The following is a 15,192-nucleotide window of genomic DNA, read 5'->3' as shown; positions in this document are numbered from 1 at the left end:
TAATTTATAAAAAGGCCAAGGTCTCTCATTGTATCCAAGACCATCTCTAGTCATCCTGATCTACATCTGGCCACTGGATGCAGATGGCTCTGGAGGAGAAAGGGAGGCAGGTTACCTTGCACAGCCTCCTCCTTAAGTCCAATTCACTTGCATGCCATGGCATCCCCTCCCTGATGTCATGATTCTCTTCCAGAATGAAAGACAGACAACCACCACCTCTAGGACCACATAACTGAATATGGGGGTTACAAAATTATGATTATCAGTAAATGTCAGATTTATATACCTACTTTATTTCCCCATGTACCTAAGGTCCTGTAAAAATTTCTCAGGCAAAAAGGAGTCACAAGAGAAAAAGATTTAAGAAACCCTGCCCTTTTCCTACAATTTTCTGGATTTTTTAAAAACCAGGCAACAAAGGCTAGGAGTTGAATTGCTCAGGACTTTTTAATGTAAAAGCAAGTGCTTAAAACAGTTTGATGTCATGCTTCATCAGAACATTTAAAAAAAAACAGGGTTGACTGTCTTATGGAAAACATAACCCTTTGGAAACACAGCAAGGCAAACAAGCCTGTGGCACAAATTTTAGGAATGATATAGGATCCAGTAGGCCTGCCAGCAATACAGAATATAACGGAGAAACTATTTGGTGATCATCCTACTGGGACTATTAAGAGAGGTCTTTAATTTGAATGCTCAGATTTAGGGGTAACCTTCTAAAATAATCAAATAATAATAATACTTAATAATATAGAAAAAATCTCAGAATAATGTTTTTTTAAATTACCTTTGGGTCAAATGATGCTTTATTTTTAAAGAGAAGATCTTCAACACTTTCTCTTATTTCCCTTGGAATGTTTCGAGCATCAAAAGTTGCAATATCTTCTCTCACACCTCTTTTAGCAAGGAAACTATAAAAATGATTATAAATGGAAAGCAATTAATTTAATTAATTTATATTTTGATTTAATTGCATACAAGATATAAAGGAAAGTTAAATAATAGTACCATTTTTCTGACAAAAAGGTCAACTTAATAGTTCCTAAATTACTAGCCTAGTATAAACGTAAATCTAAGAAGTTTCCTGACCTTCCTGTTATCATTTTCCATTCCAGTAAGACTAAAGGTAGAAAATACTATTCAAAAACACAGGCAACCTTCACAGTATCTATACAGGTAATAGGAGAACAAAAATAATTATGCCCACTATACTACCATATGACCCATGTGACCATAGCATACTTAATGCTTCTAATAACCAGACAGCCTAATATAGAGAGTACTGGATTAGGAAGATCTGAATTCATAGCCAGCCTCAGATACCTAAGTAACCTTGAACAAGTCACTTAATCTCTTCCTCCCTCAGTTAACTCATCTGCTATATGAGGAAAATAACAGCATCTATGTTTCAGGGTTGTTATGAGGAAAAAAGTATTTTAAAGCACTTTGCAAACATTACAGAGCTCTGTAAATGCTAAGGAGGAAGTGAAACAAGAGGAAGAGGAGGAGAAGGAAGAAGAGGAGGAGGAAAATAATGGCGATGGTAATAGTGATGAAGAATAGATGCTTCATTTTATAAATAAGGACACTATCTCAAAGTTCCTATCCAATACAGAATTTTATAATGCTTACATTAAATCCTAAAATTACCTTTTCATGCTCACCCAAGATGTATCAAAGATACCCATCAACCTTAAGACTCCTTCAAGAATGTCTCTGATGACATCAGGTGGCATTCTTAATGAGCGGATCTCTGAAAGGGATTCTGGTTTTATATTTCCAACTGCTAATTTAGCTTCATTAACCAGGGGCTAAAAGAATTAGGATAAAAAAAGGACATTTTTCATTTTAAACAATGTTTTCATTTATATTTTTTTTTTTGCTAAGATAGTATAAAATAGTTTCTCAGACTCAACAAATTTTTTCCTTCTTCCTCTAAACTCTATTTTGTTTATATTTAGCCTGTGAATCTATCACACTCTACTCTATATAATATTCATTTCTGTACTTATTTTGCCCCTCCTCCTAAATTGTAAACTACCTGAGGGAAGGTAATAAATTACACTTCCTTCAGCATTTAGCATAATTTCTTGCATATAACATGTGCACAATAAATGCTTTGTGAACAAAATAATAAAATCAAAATGAAAATTTTTTATATAAACATAACACAAAATGATCAAATTGATATTATAAAAATCATCATCACAATAACTGCAATACTCAGGAAAAGTTAATTTGGCTTAAAGCCTATAATATTCAGTGAAGTTCATACTAAATAATAAAAATTACATTCGGGGACCATCTTAATAATTTATAATTCCATAATATAATTATATAACCTATGGGAAAAGTCATTTTTGACTCTCATACATTTCTTAAGGCAATCTATATTCAAATAATGAACCAACTTAATCCCATATAAAGCAATTTAAGATCTTTTCCTTTAATTGTCTCCCATTCTCCCAAGTTTATAATTAACTTTGTCATTATTCTCAACTCTTCATTTTCCCTTCACCTCGTGTATCCAATCAACTGCCAAATCTTGCCATTTCTATCTCCTACCTATATCTCTTACATATCCCTTCTCTATAGGTCCTCATTGTCTCTTGCCTGGATTGCTACAATTGCCTATTTATTGGGCCTCTCAGCTTTAAGACTCTTCCTGTTGCAGTTAATCCTACATACTGATGTCAAAGTAATTTTCCATAAGTGTAATCTGATACTGTAACACCCCTACTTAAAATTCTAATGGCTTTCTATTATTTCAAGAAATTTTTTAAAAGTTCCTATGTTTAACTTTGAAATGCCTTCACAAACTGGTCCCAAAATTCATCTTGATAGTCTCAATGGTTATCTCATCCCCTTGTGATGCAGCCACTGGTTTTCTCTCCACTCCTAACACATAAGATTCATTCTCCCATCTCAACACATTTGCATTTGTCATCCCACATTCCTGGAATATACCTTCCTTACCTCCAACTCACAGAATTATTCAAGAAAATACTCAAAAATACTACCTTCTTCATGAAACCTTTCTTCATCTCCCCCAAGTAGTAGCATCCTGCACTCCACCCACCCACTACCTTCTTAACTTATTTTTATTATTTGTATTTATTATTTTCATACTTATTCTGCATGTACTTATATACTTTTTCTCTCCCTCATTAGAATGTAAGCTCATTGTGAATAGTGATAGTTACATTTTATTCTCAGCATAGAGCACAGTGATTGGTACATATTTATAAATATACTAGTAAATAACTCATATTTGCATATACTATTTATAGTATATATGACAAATATACATCTAGTATATAGTATAGTATACAGCTATTATTGTTGTTTGCCTTTCATTCCTGAAGAGGGCCATAACATCAAGAAGATATATGCCGTATTAAGTTAGTGGGGGCTGTGTAAAATCATTTGCCTCATATTCCCCTCCAGAGCCATCTAGGTCCAGTGGCCAAATATAGATTAGGATGGTTGGAAATGGCTGGATGCAGTGGGAGACCTCAGCCTTTCTAAGGTCTTTCACAGGTCTCAGTTTGACTGAGGCTACACCCATTCAGTGAATAAGGTTATGTAAGAAATGAAGCAAGACAATGGCCTCTTTTACTTAGTTTAAAAAATAGAGAGAGGGGGGAGGCAGCTAGGTGGCGGAGTGAGCACCAGCCCTGAAGTCGAGGACCTGAGTTCAAATATGGTCTCAGACACTTAACACTTCCTAGCTGTGTGACCCTGGGCAAGTCACTTAATGCCAATTGCCTCAGGAAAGGAAGGAAGGAAGGAAGAAAAAGAAAAGAAAAAAAATATATATATATAGGTGTGTGTGTGTGTGTGTGTGTGTGTGTGTGTGTGCATGTGTGTGCATATGTGTGACTGTTAGCCTTCATTATCAAAGAGGAGAAAAATGACATCACCATGTGTCCCATTGTGTCTGATGAGGCCAAAGTGAGCTCAGAATGCTTTGCCCCAGGCCGAACAAAGTCTCTGTGAACACCTGCCGTGGACTCTTAACTCTGCACATCTCGTGTTTTTTCTAAGCTAATCCAATTCTGCTCTCCTCATGGAGCACAGCACCGTCTTTGGAGAGGGCCGGCCATACTGTGGGCGCTCCCGTGCTGGTTTCTTCCAAGTTCCTAAGAGATATCTTCAGAGTGTCCTTGTATCATTTTTTCTGACCACCTTGTAAGCACTTATCCCATGTGAGTTCTCAGTAAAATAATTTGTTTGGCAAGCATGAATTAGGTAATAGAACAATGTGGCCAGCTCAATGGAGTTCTGCTCTCTGCAGCAGAGCTGGAATCTTTGGCTATTTAGTTAGAGAGAAAGGACCTCAGTTCTGCAAGTATTGTTACATGAGGTTTTGTTTTCAGATGTTTGTGCACTCAAAGCAGTTTCTAGGCTAAGACACAACAAAGAAGTATGGATGTGTGTGTGTGTGTGTATGTATGTGTGTGTGGTGTTGGGGGGTGGAGGGGGAGGGTGTTCAAATATTTGGGAGGGAAAAATCCTCAGGATTTCAGGCCTAAACAGAAACAACTGTTATTTTTATTTACTCTGAGCCAATCAGGGTCCCAAAAAGGAACCAACTGAGGTGTAGGCTGGGACCTGTTACTGATTAATCAATGAAAGCCAAAAGTAATTTGGGTTTCTTTCTTAAGGACCAAAGATGTGTAGTATATGTACATGTACTCTATATATATACTATATATATACATATGAATATATATATATATACATATGTATATACAAAGATGTGGAATATATATACATATAGAAAGAGTATGTACTAGTATTGATACATATATAGACACATGTTATATGTACTATTATATATATTATTTTTGTATATATTAATAGCTAATATGTAAATATTAGCTATTAAATTTTTCTTGTCCATATTCCTTCATAGTTCTTTCACATAAAATTTTTTGTGAACTTGAAGATAGTCACTTTGATAATGATAAACCTTTGATAAATCTTGAGACATTAAAATAATGTCATATATATATATATATATAGTATGTATATTAAGGCATTTTGTTTAACAGATGTTGGCAATATTGAATTGCAAATGGTTATCTAATACCTTTACTGAAGAGAATCAGTGTGGCAAAATAAAGGGCTGGCCTTAGGATCAAGAAAACCCATGTTCAAGTCTTGTTTCTGATACAGCCTCACTGTGTGATCCTAGTGAATAAGTTATTTCACTTTTTTATGCCCCAGAAAAATCCCTGAAAACTACAAAATGCAAAATAGGTTCCCAACTGCAAAAATAAAGTCTCTTCAGTATGAGTTACTTATGCCAATCAAGTAAATGGTTAGGTCAAAAAAAAAAAATATTAAAAAAGTTGTGAGAAAATACAGTGAAATCTTTTTAGAAAAGCTTCTTACCTGTACTTCTTTTAGTTCATCATCAATTTTACTTTTTCTTTCTTCAATCTTAATAACTTCTTCTGCAATTTTATGTTTAAGTCTTTCTAGTTCTGTCTTCTGCTCACTGGCATCCTACAGGAAAAATCATTCTGAATTAATAATAAGATTTTTAAATTTGCATTAATTTTATGTGTTTAGTAAATCTTCAAGACAAATTTGCCTTTAAACAGCTATAGTTTACTATTAGCAATTCATGAAGAGTTAAAATTAAACCAACCCCCAAAGATTCTTACTGCATAAGTTACAAATGTATCCACAAAATATGTATTAGCAACACACTATATTTTATATCCTATGTTGAGAAGCTGGAGATTCTATTTTTAAGAAAATTATTAGCTAAAATAAAAAATAACAATATGCTGTCATTCTAAATAAAAATAAATAATAAAATCTCTAATAAAATGTACATTTAGAGATTATATATTAAGGAATTTGTTGAGTAACTGCATGTTCTATGTCTTTACAGATGAATAAGAAATGGAGATATAAAAAGCACTAGCAAGCATCCCTAAAGAATTAATGCGTGATAGCTAGATAGCACAGTAGATACAGCACTGGCCCTGGAGTCAGGAGGACCTGAGTTCAAATCTGAACTTAACACTTCCTAGCTGTGTGACACAGGACAAGTCACTTAACCCCAAATGCCTCAAAAAGTATTTTTAAAAAAATAAATAATTTATATTTTATTCCATACTAAATCAAAGAATCAATGAAAATATTTTTTTAAATTAACTCCTGAAAAAGTCTGTAGTGTGCCACTTAAATCCTTCTACATTCTGGCTCCAACTTCTGCTTCTCACTGTTGAAGCTAACAAAGCTTGTGTTTCAGTCATACTTCTTTGTAAATATGCTCTAGTTTCTGGCTTCTTACATGTGTTTTCTTTACATGGAATTTACCTCCTTTTGCCTACTGAAATTTTAACCATCTATCCAGGTCTAGTTCAAATGCACTTTCCTCCATAAAGAAAACTCCAACTCCCCAACTAAAATTAATTATTACCTCCTAAAAACTTCCATAATGACTTTTTGAATCCCATATGACATTATATCATATCTATATTTCAATTAATTTTTATATCATTGAATAAGGTTTTACAAGGGATATCTCATTCAAAAGAAAGAAGAGAGGTAAATGGGGATAGTATTAAATATTAAGAAGAAATCCTAAAAGTGACTTTTCTATGCCACTTTTTCCATGTCATTTTTCTTCACAATAAAATCGAATAACTCTGTATTGTCTCTAAACTCAAATATAAGCTACCAAGTTTAGATTTTAAAGAGCTTCACAACCTGGTAAACCAATCAAAATACCTTTCCAATCTTATCATATGTTATTTTCTTTCCTCCTATGTACAGTTTCATTGTTTTCACTTGTAAAGGGCCTGGCATACAGTAAACATTTAATGATTATTGACTATTTACCAATAAGTATATGCCTAAGTCAATCAACAAAAAGCCACATACATAAGTGTGTATGTTTTTAATCTCTACTCATATAAGCTCGTTGATCATGCTTTCATAAAATAAAAATGGAAGTGGTAATCTCAAAGAATCAGAATGGCTTAGGTTAACTAGGAGAAGACATTTATCTTCATTCATTCATTCATTCATTTCATACATGCATGCATTCATTCATTCATTAAGTACAAACCATACCAGACTAATTGTATTTTCCTTTCTTGACATAGTTCCTAAATTGATAGATCAGGAGAATGCTTTGAATATATAAACAATTTTAGCAAAGCATTTAATAAAGGTCTTTCTTATGATATGCTTACAAGAAAAGATGGAAAGATATGAACCAGATAATTAGCCAATTTCAGAACTGGTTATGTGAGAATACAAAGAGAAGTCAGTGAGGACTATTTTCCATTAGATGGCCCAAGAAGGGCTTTTTTTTAGAGGGGGGTAATATCCTATAATGAATGATTCATTAAAAATCACATGGTGAACATATGTTCTTTGACTTTTTGTTATTCATACAAGGTAGTACCTGCATTGACACTGTGATTTCTTGGAGGGCAGCATCTGCCTCATCTTGTTTTGTTTTAAGTAATATGCTTTGCTCTCCAGCTTTCCTATTCAGTTCATCCACAAGAGCTTTGGCTTCATTAAGTTTAGACACACCAGCCTATAAAAACAAAATTAAGTATTAGTTTGGGAATACCAAGAAATAAAGGAATTTTGTCAAAACACAAATAAAACAATTAAAATGTTTCATTTTAAAAGCTATCTTTATATAGTATCAGCTCTTGTTCTGAAGAAAAGTTATTATTTCATTTCTATTCATAATCATCAATATCAAACTATGGTAATTGTTTTCAAAAGATAGTGATGATGTCTGATGCCATAGAAGAATCCAATCCTAAGCTAGATCATAAGAAAGTAGATACACAATTTGAGAAGTTTATTATTAAACATTACCCAAAACACTGTTTGCTAATAAACAGGTGATAATTAATCAAGAAGTAAACATTTCCTAGCTGTGTAACCCTGGGCAAGTCACTTAACCCAACTGCCTCAGCAAAAAAAAAAAAAAAAAAAAAAAAAAAAAAAAAAAGTAAACATTTGAATTCCTCAGAAACTTCTTTCTTAGAGGCCCAAGATCACTACATTGTAGCCAAATAGAGTAAATGTTCTTTCATTGTGAAAAGTAAAAAAGGAGTTTGAATTAACTAGCAGCAACAAGAACAACAAAAATTAATTCAGGACATCAGTAATGCAAAAAAAAATAATTTATTCCATGCAATATTATGCTTACTGTGAAAATTCTAAAGAAAGACTCAACTGTCAAAACAGTTTATTTGATCTTTCTGTTTTATTTATAGATACAAATTTCAAAAGTCATGTATCTAAAATAAGTGTAATAAGGTATTAATAATTTTTCACCTGCAAATGACTTTGTCTTTTTAACAACTCAGTTTTCTTGCTACTGTTAATGGCAGAGTATACACGTAAAAAGGTCATATATCGACTCGGTGTAGCTCCATATGCTTTACAAGTCTCATGAATAGCCAAAAAAGATTTTAAAAAATCAGGATCCCCTAAATTAAAAAAAGAAATATTTTTTTAGTCAACATCACATCACACATTTGTTGCATTTCACAACTAGCTTAACATATCATTGAAACATGTTTACCAAGAATTAATTGCACATTGGCTTTTATGATTGTTTCTACTTTAAAGCTAAAACCAAGAATTTCCTCTTATACCTAAATGAATTTATATATATATATATATATATTCTCTTTCCCATATATTTCTTATATCTTTCTTGTTATGTTTTTTAGTCACTATATAACTCTATCAACGAATAAATACAAATCACAAGACATTTTGAATTCAATAATGCAACTACAATGTTTACATTTTAGATTGGTTCTATACTATATTAATAAATACTAATGGATCACTTTTCTAATACTTTGTGGCTTGCCTTTTCTACTCATTCCTGTGTGCTGTGTTCACTTTAGATGTCACATTTTTAACAATCAGTATAATTGTCCATATTAATAACCAAATTAACAAAAACCATATGATCATCTCAATAGATGCAGAAAAATCATTTGATAAAATCGTTGGATCCATTCCTATTAAAAACACTTGAGAGTATAGGAATAAATAGACTTTTCCTTAACATAATCAGTAGCATCTATTTAAAACCATCAGTAAGCATCATATGTAATGGGGACAAACTGCAACCATTCCCAATAAGATCTGGAGTGAAACAAGGTTGCCCACTATCACCATACTATTTAATATTGTATTAGAAATGCTAGCTTTGGCAATAAGAGTTGAGAAAGAAATTAAAGGAATAAGAATAGGTAATGAGGAAACCAAATTATCACTCTTTCCTGATGATATGATGGTATACTTAGAGAACCCCAGAGATTCTACTAAAAAGTTATTAGAAACAATCCACACCTTTAGCAAAGTTGCAAGATACAAAATAAACCCACAAAAGTCATCAGCATTCTTATATATCACTAACAAAATCCAACAGTCAGAGTTACAAAGAGAAATTCTATTTAAAGTAACTACTGATAATATAAAATATTTAGGAATCTATTTGCCAAGGGAAAATCAGAAACTTTATGAGCAAAACTACAAAACACTTTCCACACAAATTAAGTGTGATCTAACCAATTAGAAAAATATCAAATGCTCTTGGACTGGGCAGGCAAATAATATAAAGATGGCAATACTACCTAAACTAATCTATTTATTTAGTGCTATACCAATCATACTCCCAAAAAACTATTTTGATGACCTAGAAAAAATAACAACAAAGTTCATATTGAAAAACAAAAGGTCAAGAATTTCAAGGGAATTAATGAAAAAAAAAATCAAAGAAGGTGGCCTAGCTGTACCAGATCTAAAATTATATTATAAAGCAGTGGTTACTAAAACCATCTGGTATTGGCTAATAAATAGACTAGTTGATCAATGGAAAATATTAGGGTCAAAAGACAAAACAGCCAATAACTTTAATAATCTAGTGTTTGACAAACCCAAAGACCCCCAGTTTTTGGGTTAAGAACGCATTAAAAATTGCCGGGAAAATTGGAAATTAGTATGGCAGAAACTAGGCGTTGACCCACACTTAACACCATACACCAAGATAAGGTCAAAATGGGTTCGTGACCTAGGCATAAAGAATGAGATTATAAATAAATTGGAAGAGCATAGGATAGTTTACCTCTCAGACCTGTGGAAGAGGAAGGAATTTATGACCAAAGAAGAACCAGAGATCACTATTGACTACAAAATAGAAAATTTTGATTATATCAAATTGAAAAGCTTTTGTACAAACAAAACTAATGCAGACAAGATTAGAAGGGAAACAATAAACTGGGAAAATATTTTACAGTCAAAGGTTCTGATAAAGGCCTCATTTCCAAAATATATAGAGAATTTACTCTAATTTATAAGAAATCAAGCCATTATCCAATTGATAAATGGTCAAAGGATAAGAACAGACAATTCTCAGACGAAGAAATTCAAACTATTTCTAGTCATATGAAAATATGCTCCAAATCATTATTAATGAGAGAAATGCAAATTAAGACAACTCTGAGATACCACTACACACCTGTCAGATTGGCTAGAATGACAGGGAAAGATAATGTGGAATATTGGAGGGGATGTGGGAAAACTGGGACACTGATACATTGTTGGTGAAATTGTGAACACATCCAGCCATTCTGGAGAGCAATTTGGAATTATGCCCAAAAAGTTATCAAACTGTGCATACCTTTTGATCCAGCAGTGTTACTACTGGGCTTATATCCCAAAAAGATACTAAAGAAGGGATAGGCACCTGTATTTGCCAAAATGTTTGTGGCAGCTCTGTTTGTAGTGGCTAGAAACTGGAAAATGAATGGATGCCCATCAATTGGAGAATGGTTGGGTAAATTGTGGTATCTGAATGTTATGGAATATTATTGTTCTGTAAGAAATGACCAGCAGGATGAATACAGAGAGGATTGAAGAGACTTACATGAACTGATGCTAAGTGAAATTAGCAGAACCAGGAGATCATTATATACCTCAACAACGATACTGTATGAGGATGTATTCTGATGGAAGTGGATTTCTTCGACAAAGAGATCTAACTCAGTTTCAATTGATCAAGAATGAACAGAAGCAGCTACACCCAAAGAAAGAACACTGGGAAATAATGTAAACTGCTTGCATTTTTGTTTTTCTTCCCGGGTTATTTTTACCTTCTGAATCCAATTCTTCCTGTGCAACAAGAGAACTGTTCAGTTCTGCACACATATATTGTATCTAGGATATACTATAACCTCTTTAACATGTATAGGACTGCTTGCCATCTGGGGGAGGGGGTGGAGGGAGGGATGGGAAAAATCGGAACAGAAGTGAGTGCAAGGGATAATGTTGTAAAAAATTACCCTGGCATGGGTTCTGTCAATAAAAAGTTATTTAAAAAAAAATAGATGTCACATTTTAGAAAATAAAGGGATAAATTAGAACTTTCCAAGAGAAGGGCAATCAGAATATTAAGCCTGGATTCTATCTCAGTGAAAATCGATTGAAGGAGTTGGACAATTAATCCAGAAGAGAATACTTGGGTGGTTTCTTGGAAATATGATGATTTATGTTAAAGTATTTTAAGGGCAATCATCCAGAAAACTTGCTCTTGTTTTCTTAAACCCTGCAAGGCAAAAATAGGAGCAAGAAGTGGATTATTAGATCGGAATTAATCTAGACATAAGAATTAAGGTATCCATATCAGAACTACTTAAGCACCTCAAGTCTTCAAACAAAGCATGGATGGCCACTTGCTCCACAAAAGTTAAAAGGATTTTTGTTAGCTAGGGATTGGATTATGTGCTGCTGAGTTTCCTACCAAGTTTGAGCATTTATGAATCCTTGTACAAACTCCATGCCACTTTGAACATATCATATCCTTCTCATCTTCCTTTAAGGAGAAATATCCAGACAGGTGAAACTACATACATTTTTTCCTGGTTTTGATGTGCTTTTACTCCTATAATAAATTTACATATCTGCACTTGTAGACAAAGCTGAATGAAACATTTCATTAAATTTTGATTGTCATCTTCATTATATAGAAACTGTGTATTCATGCATTTTGTTTGGTGTCATACATGGCATTAGGACACAACTTTAAATAACACATGATCAATGCCTTTGAACAATACAGTTTAGTAACTACCTTTCTTTTGGCTTCCTTGAAGGCTTCTGGTTTAAAATAATGTTTTAGAATACAAATTTTAAAAATACATGTATTTCATGATAATAAATTTACATTGAAAGGAAATGTCATATTAAAAATTCTTTGTAGTTTGCAAAGTATTTTCTTCACAAAAATCCCAAACTATTTGGGTAAGAATACTATGTAATACACCATCATGAATGAAAATGGAGGGAAAAAAAAAAAAAACTTAAAAATGTTTTCCCAGCTCCTAATGTAGGATTGTAAAATTACATGATCTAAATCTGGAAGAGAAAAAAAATCTAGCTTAAACCCATAATTTATAGATTTAAAAAATGAGGCAGTTATGTCCTCAAGATCTTTCCAGTAGTAAGCAGCAAAGATTTGACTTGAACCTAAATTTCCTGATTAAAATGCCAGTGTTCTTTCAACTAAGATCATTAACTAAACATAAATTAGTTCAAAATGTTCAATATTATACAAAGATAATTTTGTTCTTTTCTCTAAAGTATAAGACAGTATTTTCAGTAGAGAAGAACACTATTAAAATATCTAAATAGCAATATAATTCATTAAGTATTAAATAAATGAATTTATAATCATTTACCAGGAGCCAGATTCTCATATTAACTTACACAGATTTACAATGGATTCAATAGATAAAGGCAAATAAATAATGATAGATAGAGAAAGAGACATATTTGGCTTTTATTTTCTCATCTCAAAATTTCAAATTAATTTATTATAAGTGGTCTTTATTCTATCTTCTTTATGAAGTTTCATTTCTATACAAGAAAAAGGAGGAAATGACAGCTTTTCAGATATGCAGTACCAAAAAGGAACACATACTCCCTTACTCCACAATATGTAATTAATTGCTAAATCTTTTCAATTTTTTTCTGTATCTCTATCTGTTCTCTTTTTATTAACATACACTATAAATAGTGGATGTGTATCACTTCTGGCTTGAGTTATTTCAAAAGTCTTCTAATTTCTCTCTTAATCTATTCTCTCACCCATCTATTCTCTACATAACTACCAAAAATGACAATGCTAAAATACAACACTGACCATGTCACTCCCCTGCTCAATGAATTCCTGAGACTGCTTATTACTTTGAGTATCCACAATCTGCCTCCACCCTAGCTTTTCAGACTTATTTTACTCCATCCTTTAATAGAGCAATTTGGCCTCCTTGCTATGCCTCAAACTTGGCTTTCCATTTCCTATCTTCATGCATGCAACCTTAACTCTTAAAACCCATTGTTCTCTTCAATATTTAAACAATACATCCTCCATGAAACCTTTTATGATTTGTCCAAATGAGAGCACTTACCTCCCATATTACCTTTCATTTATTTTGTATAGACTTATGTGCGTGATAATACAATCTCCTCGAGGTCAGGTTACTGTTATTTTTGTCTTTTTGTATCCATGGTAAGGACACAGGCATAGCTGCCTGCGATGTGAGAGACAACTAATAAATAGTTTTAATTAATTATTCTACACTGTGCCTCCTTGGGCAATCATACCTGCTTAGTTTGCAGGAGTCCAGGTCATTCTGACCTGGCACTGAACCCTCCTAAGAGCCAGCCAGCAGACTGGTGAAGGCAGAGAAGGATTGGGAACAGACATGCTAGAATGGAGTGGTAAACAGGTTGGATAGGGGGAGAGACCATTTGTCTGAGAATGTTAAAGTTTCTCCTTGAATCCTGAATTCACACAGTCCCTTCGTATTCTGACTGATTTATCGACTTTAGAGCTTAAAAGAGAAGTCTTAGCAAAAATAAAATGTCTTGACCAAAATCACCAGTGTTTCTCCTTCTTTTCTTGCTTCCATGGTCTCTGTGAGAGTCAATACAGCTAGTCTGTCATTGGCATTTCACACTACACAGTCAAAAGTGAGAATTTAAAAGAAATGTAGGAAAAAGTAATCATTCTCTGATTAAAGACAGTAATCACTGACTTTGAAATCTTCCTCAGGGATTATACCTAGATTTTCCATCTCTAGTCTTCCTCATGAGAGCAGGATGATCAAAGAGCTGTTCTGGAAAAAGTAGCTAAGTTATTCTACAGGAAATCTGCAACTTGTAGTTCAGAATACACCAAAATTAAGAAATACTGCAGAAACCCCTAATACTAAACTAATTTGGAGATTTTAGATTTTTTTTTTTGTTTCTCTGTCCTACATATAACTGAAATAATTTAGTTTTCAAATGAATGTTTGTAAAATGTAGTTGAAGAAGCACATTTTATTTATACATTTAAGATGTACTTAAGTTTGTGATAATTTATTGTGTTTTAATTTTGCACTTATTCTGGTATTCAAATCAGAAGTATGATAATTTTCTCTGAAATATTACCATTATTTTTTTTCTTTTCTTCTCTTCTTTTCCTTTCACTGTACTTTTCTTCACCAGATATTTCAGTGAATAACATTTCAGGTATCTAAAATTGAAAAGATGATTTTAAAAATGCAAAATCAATATAAACAATATTTAGGCAAAGAATAAAATTAAATCATAAACGTAATGGCATCTTAATTACAGTTTTCTTCTACAACTCACAGATTGACAGGAACAAAATGAATACTTTTTCTTTTTCTTTCTTTCTTTTTTTTAAAGATTGTGTCCCCCTATAACATCTAACCTAGAAGGTTAAAATATAGTAGCTGGCACTAGGATCAGCAAAGAAGTTTTAACATTCTCCACCTCTGACCTAGGAAAATGTGCCTCACCTTAAAAAGGGTTCACAGTGCTAGTCTTGAATTTAGTGAAGACATCCAATCCAATGTCTTTTAGCCCTGTTGCTAAAAACTGAACTTATCCATCATAAGTTAACTGATCCACCAACTTATCCAGAACTTAAATGAACTACCAGTATCATTCAGGCAGAGCACCTGGTCCCATAAATTTTTAAAAGGAAAAATTTCCTTGGCAAGATATGTAACAAATACTGTATGAAGAAAAGGCAACTAGGAAACCAATTCCAATAAAGGGACAGAATCAGATCTGTGATTTCACTGATATAGAGAACTATTATATGAT

At 32.9% G+C, this 15,192-nt stretch overlaps 1 protein-coding gene across 2 annotated transcripts in view; it reads right to left on the bottom strand.

Moving 5' to 3' along the window:
• The window catches only part of DYNC2H1 (dynein cytoplasmic 2 heavy chain 1), a 355,585-nt gene that overhangs the window by 206,689 nt on the left and 133,704 nt on the right, over window positions 1-15,192 (bottom strand). For both annotated transcript variants that reach the window (XM_031961078.1, XM_031961079.1), the window contains exons 53-58: window positions 14,509-14,593; window positions 8,332-8,486; window positions 7,436-7,573; window positions 5,401-5,514; window positions 1,651-1,811; window positions 788-911 (exon numbers count right to left, since the gene is read on the bottom strand). In XM_031961078.1, coding sequence (XP_031816938.1) covers window positions 788-911; window positions 1,651-1,811; window positions 5,401-5,514; window positions 7,436-7,573; window positions 8,332-8,486; window positions 14,509-14,593 — 777 coding nt within the window. The remainder of the gene's footprint in view (window positions 1-787; window positions 912-1,650; window positions 1,812-5,400; window positions 5,515-7,435; window positions 7,574-8,331; window positions 8,487-14,508; window positions 14,594-15,192) is intronic.

The sequence above is a fragment of the Sarcophilus harrisii genome, chromosome 3 (genome assembly GCF_902635505.1).
Source record: "Sarcophilus harrisii chromosome 3, mSarHar1.11, whole genome shotgun sequence".
NCBI classification, from domain to species: Eukaryota; Metazoa; Chordata; class Mammalia; order Dasyuromorphia; family Dasyuridae; genus Sarcophilus; species Sarcophilus harrisii.
This window is presented reverse-complemented; position numbering and strand designations above follow the sequence as displayed.